Source organism: Puma concolor, chromosome D2, assembly GCF_028749965.1.
Source record: "Puma concolor isolate L17-30 chromosome D2, mPumCon1.1.hap2, whole genome shotgun sequence".
NCBI lineage: Eukaryota > Metazoa > Chordata > Mammalia > Carnivora > Felidae > Puma > Puma concolor.
This window is the reverse complement of record NC_141677.1, coordinates 40,388,672-40,412,836: the sequence shown is the minus strand read 5'-3', so window position 1 is coordinate 40,412,836 and position 24,165 is coordinate 40,388,672. Positions and strand designations below refer to the sequence as shown.

Here is a 24,165-nt window from a genome sequence, read left to right as displayed (position 1 = left end):
GACCAGCCTGGAATGATCCCCTCTCCTCCTCATCTCAGAAGACCTCGTTTCCTCCCCCACCATGGGGCCCAGTCTCATTTCAGGAACCTAGGAGGGGCTGGGGCCAGAGGAGCCAACTTCTAAGTGTGAAGAGAGAGGTGTTGGAGCTGGGGCCGGGTTCTGACGGCCTGACCACTGGTGCAGCCCCATTGCTATCAGGCCACAGCATCTGGCAGCTGCAGGAGGCCCATCTGACCCTTAGTGACTGCCTCCTCTTCCTCCCTTGGCAGGAGGGACCCTGCCGCTGCACAACCACGTGTTTGAGCCCGGGGTAGGAGAAGTGACAAGGGGCAATGGTCACCTAACAGTGCTTTGGAGGACACGGTGCCAGAGGCTTTACCTGGCTACCTCATTAGTATCTGGGATAGCCCAGTGAGGAGAGATACTTGAAACCACTTGCAAAGGAGAAGACTGAGAAAATGGAGTCTCTGAGAAAAGAAGGCATTTGCCTGCTGTTATCAGCTAATAACGCAAGAAACTGGGTCTCGGCTTTGTCCCGGCTTTCCAGAAGTGCTTCCAATCCAGGCCTTTCTCCAGCCCCTCCCCACCTGGCTGAGCCCTTGGGGTAGTGAGGAAATGACTAGAAAGCACCATTCCTCTCCCCCTCTCCACTCCTGGATGTTGGGCAGACAGGGCATTCATTCCCTTCCCCGCCGGCCCCGACCCTCTTACCTGGTGCAGCCGGCGGGTAGCCGCCTCCGGGCGGGGGATAACCTGGGTAGCTCATGGTTCGATCTGAAGGGGAAGAGGAAGAAACCATGCTCAGGCTCTGCCGGGAGCCGCCACCAGCCTTCCCGACAATGGGGACACCCACAAGCCAGGCCCCTGCAGGAGGAGGGGCCGCCTCGGGCGTGACCTGGGCCAGCCCAGTTCACCTTCTATTTGCTGGGTGGGCCCCCAGCTAGAACAGGGAAGCAAGGGTAGACCCATGCCTGCGCCCACACCCACGACAGGCTTCACCACGCACCAGTGGCTGCATTTCCTGGCAAACCCCTTTCTCCCACGCTTCGCTCCCACCTCGGCCGACACAGGATGCTGCACGTGGGGAGCTGCTCTCTGACCTCAGGGGCGAGCGCGCACTGCCTCGTTCTCAGGGGTCTGGGTCTATTTGTCTTTGTTTTCCAGTGTCTTCATCACCATCCAGCCAGAGGCCCTGTCCCCTGAGCCCGACCGACAGACCCCAAGCTATCCACGGTGGCCTCCGAAGTGCATCTGCCCCAAGCTACATTTTTCATTCTCCAACCTCTGGTTCCTCAGGCATAGTACTGTGGCACGGAATCATCATTTCTAGCAACCAGACACCTCAGGACAGCTCATCTGACCCAGGATCTGGAGTGAGGGCGAGCGAGGCAGTTGGGAGCCCAGAAAGGGTAAGTGTCTTGCAGATCAGGAGTAGGGGAGGGGAAAGGCCGGGGACCCAGGACGCTTGCCTGTTGGTGGCCGGTAGGATACCTGCTCTCACTAAGTCCCTCTATATACAGATCCCTCTGCCTGCGCCACGCCACTTGAACTGCCCAGGAGGGACACAGACCTGCTGTGACCCAGACCACTCAGACTGTCATGCAGCCTCCTTCCTCTTGCTCACTGGCGGCTGCCACGGTTTGCAGAGGCACTCAATGACAGGTGGGAGTGGCAGGAAACCCGTAGGCCCCCTCAACAGTCATACCTGCTGACCCCCGGTGACCGCCTTCTCCCTGTACATTGGGCCCCAGCCTAGTTCTCAAACTGCAGCGTGTGAACCCCCGAGGGGCTTTTTAAACACGTTGCGGGGCCCCGCCGCAGTTTGGGTCAGCAGAACCAGAATCTGCATTTCTAACTAATTCCCAGGTGACGCTGCTGGTGCGGGGAGCCCACTCCGAGAACCACTGCTCTAGATGCCATCGTCCACCCACAAGATTCTAGTTGCCCTTCATAGCTCCTTTGGAGATCTGTGCATGTTGTTGTCAAGGAGGCTGACGGGCTTCCTTAAGGTGCCACTCACTGGTCCCCACAGGGCCCACAGGAATGATGGACGTGGGATGTGTCAGCAGGGGCGACTGTAGGCAGGGCAGCAGGAGGCCAGATGATGGCCTGGTGACCTTGGAGAGAGCTAGAATTGGCCACGAGCAGAATGGGCCAAAGACCCTTCCCCTTGCACACTGTGGTGAGGTAGGTGGTTGAGGGTCCCAGTGGTGCTGCCCTCGGTCTGTCTCATCCCCCCCGTGGCTGGCTGAGCCGTCAGCATAAAGTCCTCCCAGGTCCTGCCCTAGGCCTGACCCTTCTGACAGAATCCCCAGACCCTGCTGATGAGGAGAGCCTGGAAATCTGAATGATGGATGAACCAGGAACCTTCTGATGGGAGGAAGAGGAAGCACCCTGCACGAGGTCAGTGTGAGCTGCAGTTGTGTTCCAGACGCCCTTCCCTCTGGAGATCACCATTAAGCAGAAACTTTGGGCACCAAAGACCCTTCCATGCCCTTCTCGTCTCCTCCCGGAAGACTGAGGCCAAAAGGCCCATCCATAGCCAGGGAGGGAAAAACAAACAAACAAAACAAAACCACGAACAACCAAAAGCTGGATACTACCCCGTTTCCACACATCAAAATTAATTTCAGCTAGAGATTTCAATATGAGAGGTGGCCCCAAGCCCCAAAGACATAAAAATAAGTTCTGCACAATAAGAAACAAATAAGGAAAACAGCAAAAAGACAAGAGAAATGAAAAATTTAAGAAAATTGTTTTGTGATTTAAAAAAAACAAACAAACCCAACAACCACTAGAGGAACTCAAATGATGTGAACAGGCCATTCTAGAAAAGCAACTGAAGGTGCTCACCCATGCTAATACGCTAGGAGAGCTGCCAATTACAAACACAGAGATGTCAGAACGTAACACGCCAAGTTCTGACCCAGAAACTCACCTTCTAGAAATCGATTTCCCAGGCACACCGACACCTGTGTGAAATAACACAGACGTGGATCTCACTGGGGCATTCTGTTGCAACAACAAACCCCTAAATGACCATCTGCAACGGGCTGGTTAAGTTCATCAGAACAGATCCATACAGTAAATATGCTGTAGCTATTTTTAGAATTAGCCAGTCCTACGTGTGGGGATAGGTAATGGTCACCGTTACTAATCAAGGTGAAAATGGTATATACACTAAGCTAACATCTTTTATATATATATATATATATATATATATATATATATATATATATAATTTATTGTCAAACTGGTTTCCATACAACACCCAGTGCTCATCCCAACAGGTGCCCTCCTCAGTGCCCATCACCCACTTTCCCCTCTCCCCCACCCCCCATCAACCCTCAGTTTATTCTCAGTATTTAAGAGTCTCCTATGGTTTGCCTCCTTCCCTCTCTGTAACTTTTTCCCCCCTTCCCCTCCCCCATGGTCTTCTGTGAAGTTTCTCAGGATCCACAGAAGAGTGAAACCATACGGTATCTGTCTTTCTCTGCCTGACTTATTTCACTTAGCATAATACTCCCCAGTTCCATCCACGTTGCTACAAAAGGCCAGATTTCATTCTTTCTCATTGCCAAGTAGTATTCCATTGTATATATAAACCACATCTTATCCATTTGTCAGTTGATGGACATTTAGGCTCTTTCCATAATTTGGCTATTGTAAGCTAACATCTTTAAAAAAAATGTAAACATACAAACTCAGTGGTGTATATGCATACACACACACACACACACACACACACACACACACACACACACACCATCCCTGGAATGATAAACAAGAAACTTGGTAACCCCGGTTGCCTTTGGAAGGGAAAACTGGGAATAGAAATGAAGCTTACGGTTTATATTTACACTTTTTTTTGCCACATACATGTATTGCCTATTAAAAAAACAGCTTTAAAAAAGGCCTGATTCAGGTGCGGATTTCTGAGCTCACTTGAGGCCATGGCTGTCCTTCCAAGATTTAAATAACTCACACAGGGTCTATTCAGCCCCAGGCAGCCTGGCTCAGAGCCTGGGGTTAGCATTATTACATAAATGTACCAGGGGACCCAGACCCAGAGGATCCACTAGTGTGTCCCCGCCCAGGGCAGGACCACAGGGCAGCCTCAGGCTGCTCCCAGCGTGATGGCACTCATTCCCAGGAGGGCTTTGCAGACTTCCCAGCAAGAGTCTAAATTTGTCCCCTGTAGGGGCGCCTGGGTGGTGCAGTTGGTTAAGCGTCCGACTTCAGCCAGGTCACGATCTCGCGGTCCGTGAGTTCGAGCCCCGCGTCAGGCTCTGGGCTGATGGCTCAGAGCCTGGAGCCTGTTTCCGATTCTGTGTCTCCCTCTCTCTCTGCCCCTCCCCCGTTCATGCTCTGTCTCTCTCTGTCCCCAAAAAAATAAATAAACGTTGAAAAAAAAAATTAAAAAAAAAAAAAAAAATTTGTCCCCTGTCAGTAAGCCGGGTCTAAACCCATGACCGGGGAGCAGGCTTTCATCCCTGGGTCTTCCCCTCCCCTTGTGAGTCCACCTCCAGTCCACGCCCTCTCCTGCAAGCAGCCTCATTTCCCCACCACTTCCGGTCTGCAACTCACTCCCTTCTCAGTCGCGGAGCCCTCTTCAGAAGCAAAGGCCCCAGTTGTGGTCCCCCAAGAGTACAGGGCAGGACAGGACCACCGCCTCCCTCTTCCCTGCCTCTCTGGGGGGTACACTGAGAGAAAGTTCTGGACAAGGAGACCTGATGCGGATTCCTGTTAAACTCCCGATCATTCAGCCTGCTGCTCAGCCTGCTGATGTGCGGACATTCCGATATCAAACATCTTCATGCTCGGTTTTGTTTTATAGCCGCTGATTTGGTAAGCATGACATCTGCTTTCTTCCAAGCAACTGGGAGAAAAGGGCCAAGGACCACACTCTTGAACTGTCACTGCCGACCACACGCCAGCCCCACAACAGCAGGTGCAGCCACTCAGCCAGCCATCCGGCCCCCAACTCTACCACAACACCACACACGAGTCCCCATCAACTTCATGATGGTTTAAAGAGGGCCTGCGTCAAGTGAGGATTCTAACACACTGCCCATGCCTCGAGTCCTCTGGTTTACCTGCCTAATAATCCCCAGGAGAAGGGCGACGGCAGCTGGATGACCTAGGGCACCCTTGGGGTGCACCATCCCTGCCCCCAGTGCCTACCCAGCCAGGAGGCTGCTGGGATCCAACTCTCTGACTCACAGTGCCCACATGCTTTCCCCTTTGTGAACATTAAGAAATCTGCTCATTGTCCAGTCTTTGTGTAACTTTGAGCCACCACCGGGGGTGCCTGGGTGGCTTGTGGCTCAGTCGGTTAAGCGTCCAGCTTCGGCTCAGGACATGATCTCAGTTTGTAGTTCGAGCCCCGCATTGGGCTGTCTGCTGTCAGTGCAGAGCCTGCTTCGGATCTTTTGTCTCACTCTCTCTCTCAAAAATAGATAAACATTTTTTTTTTAAAAGAAGAGGCCACCACCAGGGCCTGCTGTACTCGGTGGAGGTGTTCCCGGCACCCCGGGGCTGCCATATCCCCGCTCGGAGGTGAACTCAGGCAGGGCTGCTAGGGGCTCCTCACCATCCTCTCCCAGTGCCTGTCCAGCCCTCGTTCTCCACCGCAGAGGAGAACACAGTGAGCTACAACCTAGCAGATCTGCTTTCTCTTTGGCGTCTAAAAGTATGGCATCTTCCGCACTGACCAGGCCCTTCTCCTACTTCTGTCCTTCAGCAAAGGAGAAAGGTGCCTGGGGAGGAATGCTTCACATTGCTGATGCAAGTCTCACAGACTGGGGCATATCCCCCATTCTACGGTGGCTCTGGTCAGGACGCTGACCTGGGGACTCACTGGAGAGAGCTTATTCCTCAAGGCAGGCAGCTGGCCTCTTTCAGGATTGCTCCAATTCTCAGACACCAGTATCTGGGGAACGTCCAGCCTCCAGTCCTGCCACTTTTGGGCCCATGTGAAACAAACACCACCCCTGCTTCCTCACTGGGGCCATCCCACCTGCCACTGGACACTTGATTTCATCCAGCTGTGGCCCGTCTCTGGCTAAATTGTGCTTCTCCAACTTCAGTCTGCAAAACAATCCCCCATCGGACTTGTTAAAACCGAGACTGCTGGGTCCCTTCCCCACAGTCTCTGAATTGGTAGGTCTAGGACAGGCCTCCAACTCTGTATTTTCCACATGGAAGCTTCCAGGTGGTGCCGATGCTGCTTGACTGTGGACCACACTCTGGGTAGCACTGCTTCATCACGCACGAGAATCGTCTGGACTGCTCGCTGAAAATGCCTGTGCCGTGGCCCCAGTCATTCTGGGCCCTTCAACCTGGGAAGGACCGAGGAATCTGCAATTTAAACAATCACCCCATCCCCATCCCCAGTGATTCTGATGTAAGTGATTCTGCGCTCCACACTCCAGGAAACACTCTTTCCTTTCAGGTACTGGGACACCTTCTAGCTTATACTGCCTAGCCTTTCTTCCCAGTAGCAAGCCCTGAAGACGAGCACCTAGACCTGGGCATCCCAGGATCGCATCAGAACCGAGCCTCATAGTGCCAGGCTGATGAGGAAACAAAAGCAAGAGAAATGTAGCTTGAATTACATCTCCTTACAACCTGAAGCCCACTGACACACATCTGATATACGCAGAGCGTGACCTTGCTCAAGGAGCTCATGGCTGCCTTCGTGCCTTCATGCTTTTTATTACAAACCACAAGTAACCTTATCTCAACAGCAGCTAGCCCCTCAAAACCCTGAAAGCCTTGCTTCCAAATTCCTTTAAAACACACTTTATCTCGGGGCGCCTGGGTGGCGCAGTCGGTTAAGCGTCCGACTTCAGCTCAGGTCACGATCTCGCGGTCCGTGAGTTCGAGCCCCGCGTCGGGCTCTGGGCTGATGGCTCAGAGCCTGGAGCCTGTTTCCGATTCTGTGTCTCCCTCTCTCTCTGCCCCTCCCCCGTTCATGCTCTCTCTCTGTTCCAAAAATAAATAAACGTTGAAAAAAAAAAAAACACACTTTATCTCTATCCCCCTCCCTCCACAAACTTAAAAGTATATCATCAGTCACTCCCCACAACCCCAGTGCAGCTCTTCCTGCCCACGGGTCCTGTCCCTGTGCTATAATAAAATCACCTTTTTGCACCAACAACGTCTCAAGAATTCTTCCTTAGCCGTTTGCTCACGAACCCCACTCCATAATTCCATCAAAGCGAATGCTGAAAGCATACAGCAGGCACACACTATATACTCTACAGTCTCAAGGACTGTAAAAGGGCCTGTTTCCTAAAGCTGTGTATACGTATGCAAGCATATGGTTACATTTCAAGCGCTCCACAAGGGCAGGAGCCAGAGTCCTCAAACGCAGGAATCTAGAAATGCTGTGTTGGCAGAAGAGGCAAAATCGTCCAGAACGAGAACCTTACTCCTCCCGCTCACTCGCCCCCCTCCCGTAACAGAGAGCCTAGTCGTTTCCCCACCTCATCAAGGGGAGAGGGAGACAGGAGCCTCCAGCAAGGCTGGGCTATGCACACCTCCTGGTGTCCAGGCTGACTTTTCCGGGACATGGAAGAGAAAGGGAGGGTTGGGTGGTGGCAGTGCCATGCCGGGCACAAGGACACGGAAGTATCTTCCCCAGAAGGCCAGCACGGGACTCAGGGGGGGGACAGAGCTTGCAGCAGGCTAATGCTGAACAGAAGGGGAGGCCTGAAAGCATCATCCCTGAGACCTCCCGCCCCTCTGTGCCCTGCAGCAAGCCAGGCAGGCCTGGACCAGAGTGGAAGCTTTTGGGGGATGACCTCTCTATTGGCCTTCCCCAGCCTGGGGGCTGGAGTATTCATTTGTGTATTCATCTTTTAATATTAAATCCTCAATCTGGTTGTATGCAAGAATTTAAATATAGAGTTTAAGTCATGCAGCTCAGATGATTCTCGGCTGATATATTTTTAAAAACAAAAAGAAGAGAAGACAAGCCACCAACTGGGAGAAAAAGTTTATGCAAGACACATCTGATAAAGGGCTGTATCCAAAATATAGAAAAGAACCCTTAAAAACTCAACAGTAAGAAAACAACCTGATTTTTTAAAATGGGCCAAAGGCCTGGACACCTCACCAAAGAAGACCCGCAGATGGCATTTGAGCAGATGAAAAGATGCTCCCCATCAGACATTAGGGAATTGCAAATTAAACAACGATATACCATTACACACTTATCAGAATGCCCCAAATCCCACACAGTGACAACACCAAATGCTGGTGAGGCCGGGGAGCAACCAGAGCTCCTGCTCACTGCTGGTGGGAGTGCAACAGGGGACAGACCCCTTGGAAGAGTCTGGCAGCTTCTTATCTTACCCTATAATCCAGCAATTCTTGGTACTAACCCCAGTGAGTTGCAAACCCGTCCACGTAGAAACCTGCACACAGATGTTTACAGCACCTCTATTCAAAATGGTCAACATTTGAAAGCAACCAAGAAGTCCTTAAGTAGGTGAATGGATGAATACCCAGATGATGGAATATTATTCAGTGCTAGAAAGAAATGAGCTGTCAATCCACGAAAAGACATGCAGTGCGTATGAGAAAAGGCTACATATTGCAGGATTCCAACTCTTGACAGACTGGAAAAGGCAAAACTCATCAGGGGTAAAAAAAAAAAAAAAAAAAAAAAATCAGTGGTTTCCAGGAATTAGGGAGTAGGGAGGGATGAACAGGCAAAGCACAGACGACTTTTTAGGCCGGTGAAACTATTCTGTATGATACTAAAACGGTGGGTATATTAGTTAAAATTCAGGGAATGTCCAACACTAGAAGTGAACCCTAAGGTAAACTATGGACTCTGGACGATTACGATGTGTCCACGTAGGTTCATCAATTGTAACAAATGTACTTGTCTGGTAGGGGTGTTGATAACAGGTGCTGATAGTAATGTACTTTCCACTCAATTTTGCTGTGACTCTAAAACTGCTCTGAAATATAAATTACACTTAAAAAAATAGAAAATAGAATTAAAAAAGAACAGGGGTGCCTGGGTGGTTCTGTTAGTTGAGTGTCCGACTCTTGGTTTCGGCTCAGGTCATAATCTCAAGGTTCGTGAGTTCGAGCCCCACATCAGGCCCTGTGCTGACAGCTCAGAGCCTGGAGCCTGCTTCAGATTCTGTGTCTCCCTCTCTCTCTGCCCCTCCCCTGCTCATGCTCACGTGCTCTCTCTCTCTCTCTCTCAAAATAAATAAATAAATAAATAAATAAATAAATAAAACTAAAATAAAAGAATAAAATAAAAAGATTAGAACATATTGTAGGGAAATTCAAACACAGCCAGAAAGACACAAAGTGAAAACAAAAGGTCTCTCTACCCAAGGTTGCCGCTGAGCAGTTTCTCATGTATAATTCAAGACCCCCTCCCCCAAAACATACACAAAAATGCATGTGTATGCACGCGCGCGTGGTTTATGTATGCTCCTATGTATATACAACTGTTTTAAAGCAGGAGATGTATTTGCTTATCTGTAAACTCTCCTCGCTTCAGTGCAAGGCTAGGTTTGGGCAGACTCGGGTGTAATTAATGGTGCACATTCTTACGTGGCACTGTTTGCAGAGATAAAGTTAGTTCGCCCCCAGCCAGTCTGAGCAACTTCTGGCCTCCATACACTGCCCCAGGAGTGGTGGGCCATTCTCCCTGGGTCAGTGGGCAGGACAACAGGAGACAATGACCCAGACAGGATGCAAATGAAGCCCAAAGCAAGCAGAAACACCTACCCAAAGTAATCCACTTCCAAGAATCTTACATGGAAAAAGGATCCCAAATGTGACCAGGAACCAGCTCCATCCGGATCTCCGCAGACCTCACTAACCCGTGGGCGTGAAGTGGGATTGGGAGGAGGGCTGGAAGGAGGGCTTTACCTCTCAGGGCTCGTCCTTCCTTTTGCATTCTAGGACTCCTAAAGGGGTCTTTAGGTTTTTACTCCAGTCCTAGGTCTATAGACTCCCAAATGTTCACACTGGAAGCGACCTTGAAGAATATCTAATTTCCAACCCCTTTGGTTTTGCAGCTAAAATACACCAGGGGCACTGTTTACTCAAGCCACTAACACACTAGGGAGAGGGTCCGTGGTAGAACTCTGCTTGCTGCCTGCTCTCTCCTAACACAGCCACGCTGCAAAACCTGTGGCCACTTCATCCTGAGCTAGGCTGGCTCGTTTGGTGGTCTCAGTCGGTCCTGCCACTGGAGACCTACTTTCAGGCCCCTCTTCCCAGGGCAGAAGGAAATGCAGTAAATATGCTCTGAATCGGGGTTTGCCAAGGCCATTCCTTATGGCCAGAAGGCTCCAGAGATCCTCAGGTGCCTAGGCTCACACCACTTTCCTCTCCCCACACCTGAAGGGTAGGAGGGAAGCCAGGTACAGGCTAGAGCTATGCCACATACAGTCATTCAGAGCTGGCTCAGCACTGACCTGGACCCCCCACCCGCAGCTCAGCCTTAGCAAGCAGAAACAGGCAGCTTGATGTACAGTTCAGTGTTTCCTGAACTGTGTTCTTGGACACCAGCTTAATATCTTGCAAGTTGAGAATTTAGACGAATGCAAAGAGAGAGAGATCAGTTGTCCAAAAACTTTGGAAAATGCTGCCTACCACATCCCCTCCCCAAAGTGCCAATTCATAATAGCATAATAAAGGCTCTGAGAAATCCTGTAACAAAGGAGCCTACTTAACTTTATCCCCAAATTTCCCAAACTTATTAGGCAATCATGACGACAGTTACCATTTATTGAATAATTATGTGCTAGGCACTGTGTTAAGTGCTTTATGTGGAATTCAACTTGACAACAATTCTACAAAACACTAAAATAATGATGCCCTATTAGAGATAAGGAAACTGAGGTATGGAGAGATTAGGAAACTTGCCCAATGTTACAGCTAGCAAATGACTGAGCCGAGATTCACACCCAAGCAGTCAGACTCCAAAGCCCAGGCCTTTCACTGCCCTCCCCTCGCCCCTCCCCTGCCCCCCCCCCCCCCCCGGCTATACTATACTTCCTCCAGCCCCAGAAACTAGTATCTCAAAAACTAAAATACACCAGTTGATGGAAGAGTATGGGATTAGGAATTGGGACCATCAAGCCTCACTGTGATCCCAGGTGCTCCATCAAAGGCAGGATAGGGTGGTGGGAAGAAATGAACTCTGATGCCAGACTACACGGGTTCAAATTCCAGTCCTGATCTCTACTAGGTGTGTGGCCTTGGGCAGGTTACCTAACCTTTCTGAGCCTCACTTTTCCACATCTGTAAACTGGGGACAGTTAACAGTTTAATATCAGATATGTTCTCCTTGTATCACTTAACCTTTCATTATATCTGTTTCCCCGGTATAAAACAGCAAACAGAGTTAGAGGGGCCCAGAGACCCCCAGACCATTTGATAACACTCATGATGAGAAGTGTGCGGGCAGAGGGGACAGGGTGTAGAGTTGTGGAGTAAAACTAGAGGTGGGGGCAGAGGACGTGAAGAGTAGAATCCAGTCCACCAGTCCCTTCTCTCACACCAAGTCCAGCCCTGGGAGCAGCAGGTCCTGGGAACGGCTGTGTTGGATGTTCTCATCTCCCCAAGGAAAAATCACGAACATGAGACTGGCAAAGTTTTCTTTCCTTTCCCTCTGCACACCTGGGCGCCCTGGGGGCCTGGTGCAAGCCCCAGGAATGGCAGGGGCTGGGGAAACAGAGGCAAGAAGCTGATGGTGGGGGGGGGGGGGGGGCGAGAAGAGCATCTCTGAAAAGGCCTCTTGGAGATGAAACCTGCTCAGGAGGAGGGCGCTGGGGAAGAGCCCCCGCGCCCCTGCACAAAGCTCCAGCCCTGCAGGCACCCAGGAACTGGCGTTGACACTTCCACCTGGGCCCCGCACTAACGGAAACCATTTTCTCTCATCTCAGCTGGGATGAGAGAGAGCACAGCACAGCTCTCCGACAAACCTGGCTCGCTCCTGTTCACGGGACCGTTGCCTCTGACACAGCACCGAACGGGCTTCGGGAAGAGCTGACGCTTAGTCGAAGGCCGATCCCCGATTCGGGATTTCGGAGCGATGGAAAATGAAGGTGAACCCAGATATGGTGTCACCGTCTGGCTCACACCCAAAGCCCAGAACGTGACAAGGGCTCAGGCCTCGGTCCTTGCCGATGCCAAGGGTCTTGTGACAGACGCAGTGGCAGTGAAAAGTCCAAGTCATGGTCAGGACCTGAGGAAACCCACCCCAAAAAAGGGAAACTGTGGGCTGTGCTTCCAAGTGCAGTTCAGGCTGAGAGCCAGGTCTGTGTCTGCCTCACCACTTCCGCCTGGGGAGGCGCCTCCTGGTTACGCCACCTGAGCAAGAGGGGCTGCTCCTGGAACCACCTGAGAAACAAGGAGGAGGGGCCCGCACACGTTAATCAGGCACGAGTGCCAGGGATGCCTGAGCCCTCCTGGCTGCCCCCTTCGCTCTCAAGTCCCTCGCCCTTTCCTGCAAAGTCCAACCCAAGGCCGTTTCCCCAGGATCACCTGGGCCCCCAGGGGTGCAGCGCATCCACACCCCAGAGCGGTTACTGTCTATGCAACACAGCCTTTCAGTGGCTCGCAGGAAGGCAACTTGGGGAGTTCCTTCCCTGGACCCCGCCCCTGAGTGGGGAAAGAGGAAGCCGAGTGGCTCATCCCACGACTTGTAGCCTAAGCATCACCAGCGTCCATCCCCAGATACTCTGTAGGTCCTGCTACCACCAACTGCTCTCCCTCCCGGACCCTAAACCAGTTCCCCATCTTCACACAACCCACGCTCCCCCGTCAAGAGCCACAAATATCACAGGACAGTCACAAGAAACATCTCGGCTCTGCCGTATGAGTTTTGCCCACAGCCCACACAGATCTGATATCATCTTCTAACACTGCTGCGGAGGAACCAGGGTGATACATGGGGTTTCAAGCCCGATGACAATGATTCCAAGTCTAGCTCTACCACTTGCTGGCTGGGTGACCTTGGGCATCTTGCTTGACACCTTTGAGACTTTTTCTTTACCGGGAAAATTGGGGAAGAAACATCTATCCAACTATGTGGCTGGAAGGATTCGATACACTGATACCCATATACAAAGCTACCCACCATGCAGCTTATTAGCATATAGTAGGCACTCAGGTAATTTCAACTTTCTCCCTAAAAAGCATTAGCCTGGAAGCTAGGATCTGGGTCCTGGCTCCACCACTTGCTGTGTGACCTTCTTGGAGCAGCTCTACCTCTCTCAATTTCGATGCTGTCTGCAAAGATATGACCTGCCCACCTACCATGGAGTTGCCGTGAGTACTGAAGGAAGCAATAAAAGAAAAAAAAACTTTGTCAAGTATGGGACAGCTCTCTTAACTCTGTGACCAACTCACACAGTGCTGGTGTCTCCCAAGAGGCCAAGAGGACAGGCTGCGATTGTTCGGAAAGGGGGAAAAGGGTCATCGAAGATCCTGGACATACACCCCAACTTGGTCAGTGTCTGGTACTCACCTACCACGTGTCCAGCCCACACAGGAGGGGCGTGCCTAACCAACTATACAACCATGGGGTGTCCCAGGACAATGTTGGTAAGGAGGAGGGCTTTTCAAAGCCCGAGATCAAGGCACCATCATGTTCCTTAATTAGGTCCTTCAAAAATATCCCAGACAGTCCACACCCTGATCCCCCAGAACGTGTGAACATGTTACCTTACATGGCAAAAGGGGCTTTGTAGATATGATCAAGGTTACCAATTATGAGATGGGGAGGTTGGCCTAGACCATCCAGGTGGGCCTGATCTAATTACATGAGTCCTTTCCTGAGCGGAGGCCCCTTCCTGGCTGGGTTAAGGATGAAAAGGAAGAACACAGAGGACGGATTTGAAGCACCGTGGAGGAAGGGGCCATGAGGCAAGGAATGCAGACGGCCTCTAGAACCTCACGAGACAGGGGTGTGTTCTCCTCTAGAGCCTCCAGAAAAGACACAATCCTGCCCAACAAACACCACGAGGCCTGTGAGACAAAAGCGTAAGACAGAAAGGTTGAGCGGTAAATGGTGCAGCCGCTGTGGCAGACGGTAGGGTAATTCCACTTTGGGGTCACAGACCCCGAAGACCAGAAAGCAGGGACCCAAACACACGAGCACACTACTGTCCACAGCACTTTACAAGCACCAAAAGGTGGAAACAACCCAAATGCCCATGAGAAGGAATGAATGAACAAAATGCTGTGCACGACACATGACAGAATATTACTCGGCCTTAAAGGGAAGGAGATTTGGAGATTCGGACGTGTGCTACAACAGGGATGAACGCTGAGGACGTGATGCTCAGTGAAATACACTCATCACGAAAAGACCGATACTGTGTGATCCCACTTCCAGGAAAGAGGTGCCGGAGTGGCCAAATTCAAGAACTGTGGGTGCCAGGGGCTGTGGAGCGGGGACTGGGGAGTTTCTGTTTAATGGACAGAGTTTCAGTTTGGGAAGATGAAAAAGTTCTGCAGATGGGTGGTGGCGATGGTCGCACAACAATGTGAATGTACATAATGTGGTGGAGCCACACACCTTTGAAAAGTGCTTGAAATGGTAAATTTTATGTTTTTTAAAAAACACATATATATATTTTAAGTGCTTATTTATTTTTGAGAGAGAGAGAGACAGAGTGCAAGCGGGGGGGGGCAGACAGAGAGGGAGACACAGAATCTGAAGCAGGCTCCAGGCTCTGAGCCATCAGCACAGAGCCCGATGCAGGGCTCAAAGCCATGAACTGTGAGATCATGACCTGAGCCGAAGTGGGACACGTAACTGACTTGAGTCATACAGGCACCCCAGTAAATTTTATCTTTTATATATTTTACCACCAAAAAACTGTGTGTGGTTTTAAGCCACCAAGTTTGTGGCAATTTGTTACGGCAACAATAGAAAACTAATGCATACAATGATCTCCTTATTTCCAGATCCTCCCATCGTGTTCTCTTTGAAAAGGTCCCTGCCCTCCTTGTGTAAAAGATTCGTGAACAAGTCTATGTAATTTGGCAAGCTTTCTTTGACATGGGAAGCAATAAACCACCAAGGCCAGAGAAAAACCATTCCAACTGAGAAGGGGAGGAGCAGGTGCTCACCTCTCCTGTGTGTCTGGGAATAAGAGCTCAATAAAGCTTTGCTCCCTTGTATTATCAGTCAACATGAATCACCATGGTGAGACTTGGGGCTCCGAGCGGGTTCTGTATGGCCAGGCCAGACACACCCAGCCAGGAATGCAAATGCTCTGGGGAGGGAAAAGCTCTGCACAGGCAGGCAATCACACTCCAACTGGCCAGGACCCCACCAACTAGGGCACCAGAACTCACCCCCCCAGCGATGACTCAGTTCATTCCTACCCACCCCACCTCAGCCCTCATTTCACAAATGGGGACACTGACAACCAGAAGGGAAGAAGGGACATGCCTAGGTGACATAACAAGATCTCAAGAGGGCCGACCCAGGACCCCCACCTCCTGCCTCCAAAACAAGAGCTCACTGTCCAAAAGGTAGGACACCAGTCAGCTGCTGCATCTACAGGAGTTCGTCCTGGTTTGGGGAGGTCTGGAACTTATACAATTTTAGGGGCCCTCTTTAAGCAATGACACAATGTCAGGGTGTCTGGGTTAAGCATCTGACTTCAGCTCAGGTCATGATCTCACAGCTCGTGAGTTCAAGCCCAGAGTCAGGCTCTGTGCTGGCGGCTCAGAGCCTGGCACCTGCTTCGGATTCTGTGTGTCTCTCTCTCTGCCCCTCCCCTGCTCGCATCCTGTCTCTCTCTCTCTCTCTCAAAAATAAACATTAAAAAAAAAAAAAAAAAGAAATGATAAAATGTTTTGCAAATTTTACAAAATGATAGGACTTTGTGAATCCACTGCCAGGGCCCCTCTCGTCGAAGGGCCAAGGCAAATGAGGTGGGGGTAGGGGTGTCCCCCGAAGCCAAAGCTTAAATTCCATTAGCTTCAAGGTAATGCCATTCCTGGGCTCGGAGAGGTGCCGGGGCTGGGCTAGACCATCGGGGGGAAAGAAGAGGAGAACACAAAGTCCTGGCCTGTGCCGGGGTTCCTTCTGGCTGCGGACACACACAATAAAGCGGTTGCAGGAAGTTACCCACAAGCGCTTTAGGAGCCATTCCTAGTAAGAATGGAGATTCCGGCTGAGAATCAGGAAATGCATTCTTTGGGAGAGGAAGGTGGGAGAAGAGTCTAGACAACCAGCTTCCCTCTGAAGGGCCTTGATCAACCTAAGGCTCTCCTGGGCCTCTCCCTCCCTCACCTATTAAATGGGTAAGCCTGCGAGGGATCCATGGTCGTGGACGTGTGCTGCTCAGAACCTGGGGCTCCATGAAGGTTTTGTAGCTCACACTTATCTCCTGGTGGGGAGGGGGAAGAGCATAAAAGAGACTCTGGGCCTGACTTAAAGGTTTTTTTAATGTTTATTTATGTTGAGACAGAGACAGCACAAGTGGGGGAGAGGCAGAGAGGGAGAGAGAGAATCCCAAGGAGGCTCCACGCTGTCACCGCAGAGCCCCACACGGGGCTCAAACTCACAAACCATGAGATCATGACCTGAGCCAAAACCAAGAGTCGAATGCTTAACCGACTGAGCCACCCAGCCATCCCTGTTTTTTTGTTTTGTTTTGTTTTAATGGAAAAATAGCAGATCTGGTAACACGGGTCCTAAACTTCCTGATGGGAGCACACGGCTAGGGAGGCAACAGCTACCCCTTCAGCCAGGTGTGCCTGCTTCAGCTGCTCACTGTTCCCCACTTGCACTGTCCCAGGCACCTGCACACATAGTCAAAGGGACAGGTGTCACCCAGGGCCCTGCCAGTTAAGATACAACGAGCCATATGAAAGCCCAAGGCCTATCACAGATCCTCTCTCACAGTGAAGTAGGGGAAGGGGGTAGCGGACAAGACTGAAGGCGGTGGCTGTTCAAATGGCTTTGGAGAGGCTCAGTCCCTTCAAGCCTAGGGGACAGGAGACAGTATCTATCCCAGGTCCAAACGGCTGAGGCACTCCCCACTCACCTACAAGCCCCAGGAAACCTCTCCTTCAAATTATACTTACCAGCGGCTTAACGGTGACAAAGTCCCGGCCGACCTTCTTACTGCTGAAGTGGAAAGAAATCCCCACCAGAGCCTATAGATCAGAGATCTATAAAGATCTGTGAAGATTCTCTTTTATTTTTTTTTTTTTTAATTTTTTTTTTTTCAACGTTTATTTATTTTGGGGACAGAGAGAGACAGAGCATGAACGGGGGAGGGGCAGAGAGAGAGGGAGACACAGAATCGGAAACAGGCTCCAGGCTCCGAGCCATCAGCCCAGAGCCCGACGCGGGGCTCGAACTCACGGAGCGCGAGATCGTGACCTGGCTGAAGTCGGACGCTCAACCGACTGCGCCACCCAGGCGCCCCGAAGATTCTCTTTTAGAGCTCAAGTATGGGCTGACCCCTGTGTAGCTGGGATCCTAAGGTTTGCCAAAGGGCCCTGGGCCAAGGGACACACTGTGCCATGGCAGGAAAATGGCAGGCTCCTGGAGGTCTATGGGCGATGGAAAGACTCACAGGAAATGGCATGTCCGTGGCTCAGCCAGGGCATTTTCTTGGCACTTCTCATCTTCAGGACTTCTGTTCAGACAGTTCCTTCTACCTGGTCTGTCCTCCTTGTCTCCTTTATCCCTTCCTTAAGGCTGGGTCAGTCTTAGCCTTCCTTTAGCCAAGATAGAGCACCCCCCGCCCCTTCAGGAAGCCCACCCGAATCTCTCCACGCATAATGACTGCTCTTCCTGGAACTTATCAGCATTTGGCCTAAAACGTTTTCTATGTTCTCCAGTGCTCTAACAATACTCCGCCTTTTCCAGTACCTATGATAGGCACACATATTAGCTCAAAATAGATCACCTCATTAATCGTCACAATGTTCCCACAAGATCGGTAGTGTCACCTTAAGGGAGCTAAGGCTTAGAGACGACTGACAGGCAAGGGTCACACACCCAAGTAGTGCCAGGGCCAGAATTACTTTTTCCTAGGGGCAGAGCGAGTGCCCAGGCTGTAGGATAGGCCCCTCCTCCTCCTGCCACTGGCTAGCATAGGGCTGGGCACAGCGAGGGCCTCGCACGTTGACAGGATACGAATGGACCCTGATTCATCACTTCCACATCCTGGGTGGCACCTGTTCTGATGGCCTCTTTGGTCAAAGCTTCTGGTGCACGGGCTTCAGGAATTCCGGGGGCAGAGAGGACTCATCAAGGACATTCCCTTCTCTCCCTCCCACACCAAGGCAGGACCTCAAGCGTTTTGAGAAGGTGTATGAACATCCCTAACTCTGCTGGAGAAAGGGGGTAAGTGGCCTTACCCTCTGCAGGGACCGCAGAGCCTCAGTGCCCTGCCCTCATGGGGAAGCTGCCTCTCCTCTCAGGTGTGAGCACAGTGCCATTAAGTCACAGAAACAAGCCAGAAAGCCACCGGGCAGCACTCCACGGATCCTGACCACATTTTCCCAGGCACTGAACAAAAAAGCCTCCGAGAGGTGCGGTTAAACATTCAACTCCCCACCCACAGGCCATGAATTAAGACTAGCCTACGTCAATCATTATCCAGGCAGTGCCTCAGGCTGTCCTCTGAGGCCTGGCACCTGGGGCTGACCAGCCTGGAGAGGTTCTGGGCAAAGCAGGCTGGGAGAGTGGCAATGGGACGGTGTATAGGCCTTACCACGGGGCTGAACTTGAGCAAGCCAGTTCTGAAAGACACCTCTTAGAAATAAAAAGTCAATTCCCGGGGTGCTAGCATTGGATGATGCAGGAATCCTAGAATACTGAAATTGGAAGCGGGCTTCATGAAATCATTTGCTTCAACTGGCCTATTTTACTACAGTGGGGAACCAAGACCCAGAGAGCAGAAGAGGTCTGCCTGACGTCTCAGGATTGACTAGGGGCAGGACACAGACTAGAACCATGTCTTTTGACTTCCAGGCTGATGCATTAATGGCCCACGGGGGCTCCCCTCCACTCAGCACAGTTCTGGGCTCCAACCCACTTTCCCGGGCTGGAGAATGGGCTGGGGAAATGTACAGGCTGTCAATAAGGAAGTGACTCTGCGGTCTCCCAAATAAATCCCCGTAAAATCGAGCAGCACAGAAGACAACCTTTGCTCCACGGAAGCCTCTGGGACATTGTTTCCCTCCCTATGAATTAACAACAGCAGAGAGTGGCGGTTGGCCCACTGGGGCCCGTTCTGACCTCTCTGGGGTCCGTTCGGAGTTTAAATGGCCTCTTCCCCCAAGCTCTCCTGGAAATAGTCACCTAAGCCTAATACCTGGAGTTGAGAAAGGTGAGCCAGGAGGAGGAAGCACAGCAAGATACTCTCCATCCCAAAGCTGGGTCTTGGAGCGGCCATCCACATCCCTGCGCGGCCTGTAAGGTCAGGAGGTGGCTCCAAGCGACAGGATGTGCGGCTGCCAGACCTGACTCCTGGGGGCAGCCTAGAAGGAGCGATGATTCTCAGAGCATCAGCAAAGTGGCGGCGGCAGCTGCTTGCCTGTTCATTCTCGAGCCCACGGGTGGGAGGCTGCCCCGCCCAGCACCGAGAGCTGGCCTGCCACTGTAGCGACAGACCATTCCTACTTCCTAACCTGAGGGATAGGGGCTTAGCCAATGGCAAGACTGATAAGCACAGCAGCAGTTCAAATTATAGACAGCAGTGGGCGGTGTCCCAGGAACTTCTGGTTGTCCCCCTCAACCATCTGCCCTCTCTTACTTCTGTAACAGAGCACAAACTGTTGCCTGGCACACGGTGGCTTCAAACAAGAACTGGGTTTCCAAGCCTCCCTTGGCAACTTAAGCAGGGCCCTGCCATGAAAGTCTGCTGTCCCGGGCCATGCACGCAGGGGAAGCTCCTGGAGCAGGGCTACCCAGGGTGGCCCCCAGACCGACGCATCAACACAGCCCGGGTGGCTGTCACAAATGACAATTCCCAGTCCTCACCCCAGACTTCCTAAGTCGCAACTAGGGTGGGGCCCAGAAACCTGTGTTTTAACAAACTTTCCAGATTATTCTTATATATGCTCACATTTGAAAACCACAGCCCCGGAGATTGCTGGAAGCAACTTTACAGAAGGAGCCTGGTGCCTGCACCATCTATCTCATGGAGCGGACATTGACTTGGGCCTCCAATTTCTGAAGAGAGGAGCTCCTCTCTCAATCCATGACCACACCAGAATCCTAATGCAGGTAGGTTAGGGAAGCAGGATGATGAGAAACCGAAGCAAGTCAGCAGAAATCAGAAAAGCGATAACATCCAAGTATAATAAATAATGAACAGCAAACAAGATGCAAGGAATAAAATCAAGAATATCTGGTATGTGGGGTGGGGGTGGGGGGGCCTGGCTGGCTCAGTTGGTGGAGTGGGTAACGCCTGATCTCGGGATTATGAGTTCCAGCCCCATATTGGGTGTGGAAATTACTAAAAAAATTAAAAACAAAAATAAAATTTTATGTATATTTTTGAAAGAGAGAGGGAGAGTGCATGCACATGAGGGGGAAGGGCAGAGAGCGGGGGACACAGGATCCCAAGTAGGCTTCACGCTGACAGCAGCCCACATTGGGCTCAAATTCATGAACTGTCAGATCATGACCTGAGCCAAAGTCAGACGCTCAACTGCTGAGCCACCCAGGAGCCCCTTAGAAAAATAAAATCTAAAAACAAAAAAAATAAAATAAAATAAAAAAATATATACATCTCTCTCTCTATATATATAGACAGATAGATAAATAGATAGATAGATATAGTATGTAAAGAGTATTAGGTAAACAGAAAGAAAAACTATTAGTGGAAATACTTATATTAAAAATATGTTGAAGACTGTTTCAATAAACCTGCCTCAGCAGGCTGAGGGTTTTTTCCAGCCCGTTTTTCAGCTTTTTGCCTTTACCTGCAAATACAGTACTTGGAAAACTACTCACTAGGATTTCCCCTGAAATCGCTGATGTGACTTAAAATACAAAGATACAAAAGGGTGTAAGATTTGGGGGCCCCTGTCTTTGTATCTGACATTGGGCCCTCGGACATTTTTGTGTACTGACTATTTTGTCACATACCTTGAGGAATCGAGAAGGGTCATGTGCTGTCCCAAACGAGGAAGGAACAGTGTAATTGCCAGTCAGAGCTGACTGTGACTTTGGACCTAAAGGAAGGGGCAGATATGGAGAGATGCGGCACCTGGGCCTGTCCTTGGGGCTTGCAGGCAAATCTTACTTTACCCATCCCTCCTAAGAAGTTGGGACTGGATTATTTCATGATTATCAGGGAGCTGAGAAGCAGGTGGGGGAGACCTGAGCACCACCTATTCCACACAAACCTGAAAGAAAACTAAACAGACCATGTTGTAAAACGTGCAAAACATTGGAAAACCCCTAGCTGATGCCTCCCTCTACATTTCTGAGCCTTTCACTTACTGTCTTAAAAAATGCACATATTGGGGCGCCTGGGTGGCTCTACACCCAACATGGGGCTCGAACTCACAACCCTGAGATCAAGAGTCACATGCTCTTCCAGGTGAGCCAGCCAGACGCCCCACCATGTAGATCAGTTTTGATCCAAGGATGTTTTAGAAGACAGCATCCTGGATTTCTGAGTATTTTTGTGGAGCAGTATGATCATATTTTAATGTTGACTGGGGCTTTTACTGGGTTATAATTACTAAATGTGATCAGCAAAATTTCTTCTCATTGGGCTGTATTAAGATTTTCTTTGTGGCAACTACACGACCCATACCAGAAGGTTTCACGGACAGGGAAGGCTGTGTATTCTCTGTGGGACACATACTCTAGATGTATCTGTTAACTTGAGCTTATCTGCATTTCCTTGAGTATCTATCAATTATGAGAGGTGCTCCAAAAATTTCTCATTATGATCTTTATTTAAGTCAAGCTGTACTTATATTTATTCTAGATGTATTAATCTGGCATCCATGTTTGGTGTATACAGGTTCATCACGCTTATCTTTGCGATTGTAAGGGCGTCTGCGTGGCTCAGTTGATTGTCTGACTTCGGCTCCGGTCATGATCTCAGGGTTCATGGGTTCAAGCCCCGCGTTGAGCTCTGCGCTGGGAGCTGGGAGCCTGGAGCCTGCTTTGGTTTCGGTGTCTCCCTCTCTCTCTGTCCCTCCCTCACTCATGCTCTGTCTCTCTCTCTCAAAGATAAATAATAAAACATTAAAAAAAAAAGACATTAAAAAAATTAATTAAAAGACTAAAAATAAATGAACCAATTTAGATATTAAAAGTAGAGCAACAAAATAACCAAAAGAAGGAATGAATAATGATAAAGGCCAAAATTAAGGACCAACAAACAGCAAAAAGTGGAAAGGACACACAAAAATTATTATCCAGTTAGCATATCCAGTTGGATTCCCATTCATAATATCTCGCAAAGATGTATTACAAGGCCTGTGATCTGTCCCTGATTTGGAAAACTTAATGTCATAAAAATGTCAACTCTTCCTTATAAATAAATACATTCAATGACATTTCCAATTCCAATTTCAAATTACAAAAACAGTCAACAGTCTCAGTGCCCATCAATAAGGGAAAAGTTATATAAATTATGGTCCATCTGCACTATAGAACATTCCACAGCTGCTACTGACCTGGAGGAATGCAAACCCAGAGTTACTGCCTGTGATAAACTAACGAAAACACAAGCTACAGAGTAAGGTGTGCAGTATGAATCCATTCTGTGAAAGAAGCAAACATTTACAGGTGCCTTTGTCTACATGACACAGAGGGACACAGGGAGAGACCCTTGGCTGCAGGCCACCCACTGTGCTAACTTCCTGGGTGGAATGGGAATAAAAGAATGAATTGAGAAACAGAAACAAATATCCCCTCAGTGCAGGCCTCCTGCAGCACCACCCAATCCCTCTTCTTCCTTTCAAAGCCAACATTTTCAAAGCCTGTCTACACTCAGTATCCCCAGATCCCCACCTCCTACAGCTCGTGCACCCATTCATTCCAGTCTGGCTTCTGCTCCAACATCCCACCAAAACTGCCCTGGCTAAATAAAGTGCCGAATACCCTCCTTGTCACTTCCCACAGCAACAATGGACACCGCTGGCCATTCCTCCTACTGAGGTGGACTCACCCTGGCCTCTGTGATCTGACACTGTCCTGCTTTTCCTTCCCCCTCATGGACTGCTCTTTTCCTGGCTCCTTTATAGGCTCATCTTCCTTTACTCAGCTTTCAAGGTGAGTTCCTCAATCTCATCATGCCTTAAATCAGACACAATCCGGACAAAAAAATGTCCCTCTAGCCCAGACCCCTCCAAAGCCCCCCACATACCTGCCTACTTGGTACCTCAGAGGCACCTCAAACGCTACATGTCCAAGACTGAACTCATGATCATGCCCACTCTCCAGACCTGGTTCTCATCCAGTGTTCCAGGTCTCAGGGGAATCCAGGGGGGACAACCTAGGGTGGGTGGGGTGGCCTTTGCTTTTATGCACACAGCACAAGGCTAGGCAGACAGTGGGTGCTCACTAATGTTGAGTTCAACAGAAACACGCCTTGTCACCTACTTCCTAAAAATAGCCATGACCTTTTAGGTGGACACAGCACGCTCACATCTGCTATCACCAGCCCCCCCACAAAAACAACCTTTCCCGCCCCCCCCCCCACCAGAGATGCCACTCGCGGGCTTAACCTGCCACATGCTCCCCCCACCCCGCTACCCTCCTCTGGGTTTCTCCTCTCCACCTTCACTCAGATTCCTCTCATCTCACTGTCCTCCTGGCCAGCCTCTCCCCAGGCTGTAGGTGTCAAAGGCTGGAGCCATGGGACTTTCCTCTCAATTTCAGGAGCAATTCTTCCCTTCTTTTCTGCTAAGGCGTGGCACTTTCAGGAGCACAAGCCCATGGAAGACCAGACACTAAGGGATCACAGAAGCAGGACTCAACCACCTGTACACTCCAATCCCGTTTCAAGTCTCATTACAGTAACACCCTCAGGGGTATCAACATTGTCATCACTACATCCTAACTGATCTTAAACTCCCTTTGCAAACAGTTTCTGCAATCAACCATCTGAGGTAGGCATTTTTACCATTCAGAACACTGGGACCCTGTGTGGCTCCATGGCT

The 24,165-nt window shown here is 50.3% G+C and overlaps 1 protein-coding gene across 3 annotated transcripts in view; it reads right to left on the bottom strand.

Annotated features, from left to right (window-relative positions):
* The window catches only part of ANXA11 (annexin A11), a 44,772-nt gene that overhangs the window by 17,443 nt on the left and 3,164 nt on the right, over positions 1-24,165 (bottom strand). For 2 of the 3 annotated variants that reach the window (XM_025918074.2, XM_025918077.2), the window contains exon 2: positions 712-774. In XM_025918074.2, the coding sequence (XP_025773859.1) occupies positions 712-766 (55 nt within the window). In that variant the 5' untranslated portion in view covers positions 767-774. Of the gene's footprint in view, positions 1-711; positions 775-2,938; positions 2,973-24,165 lie in introns of all 3 variants that reach the window. The other variant, XM_025918076.2, reaches the window with a different exon arrangement.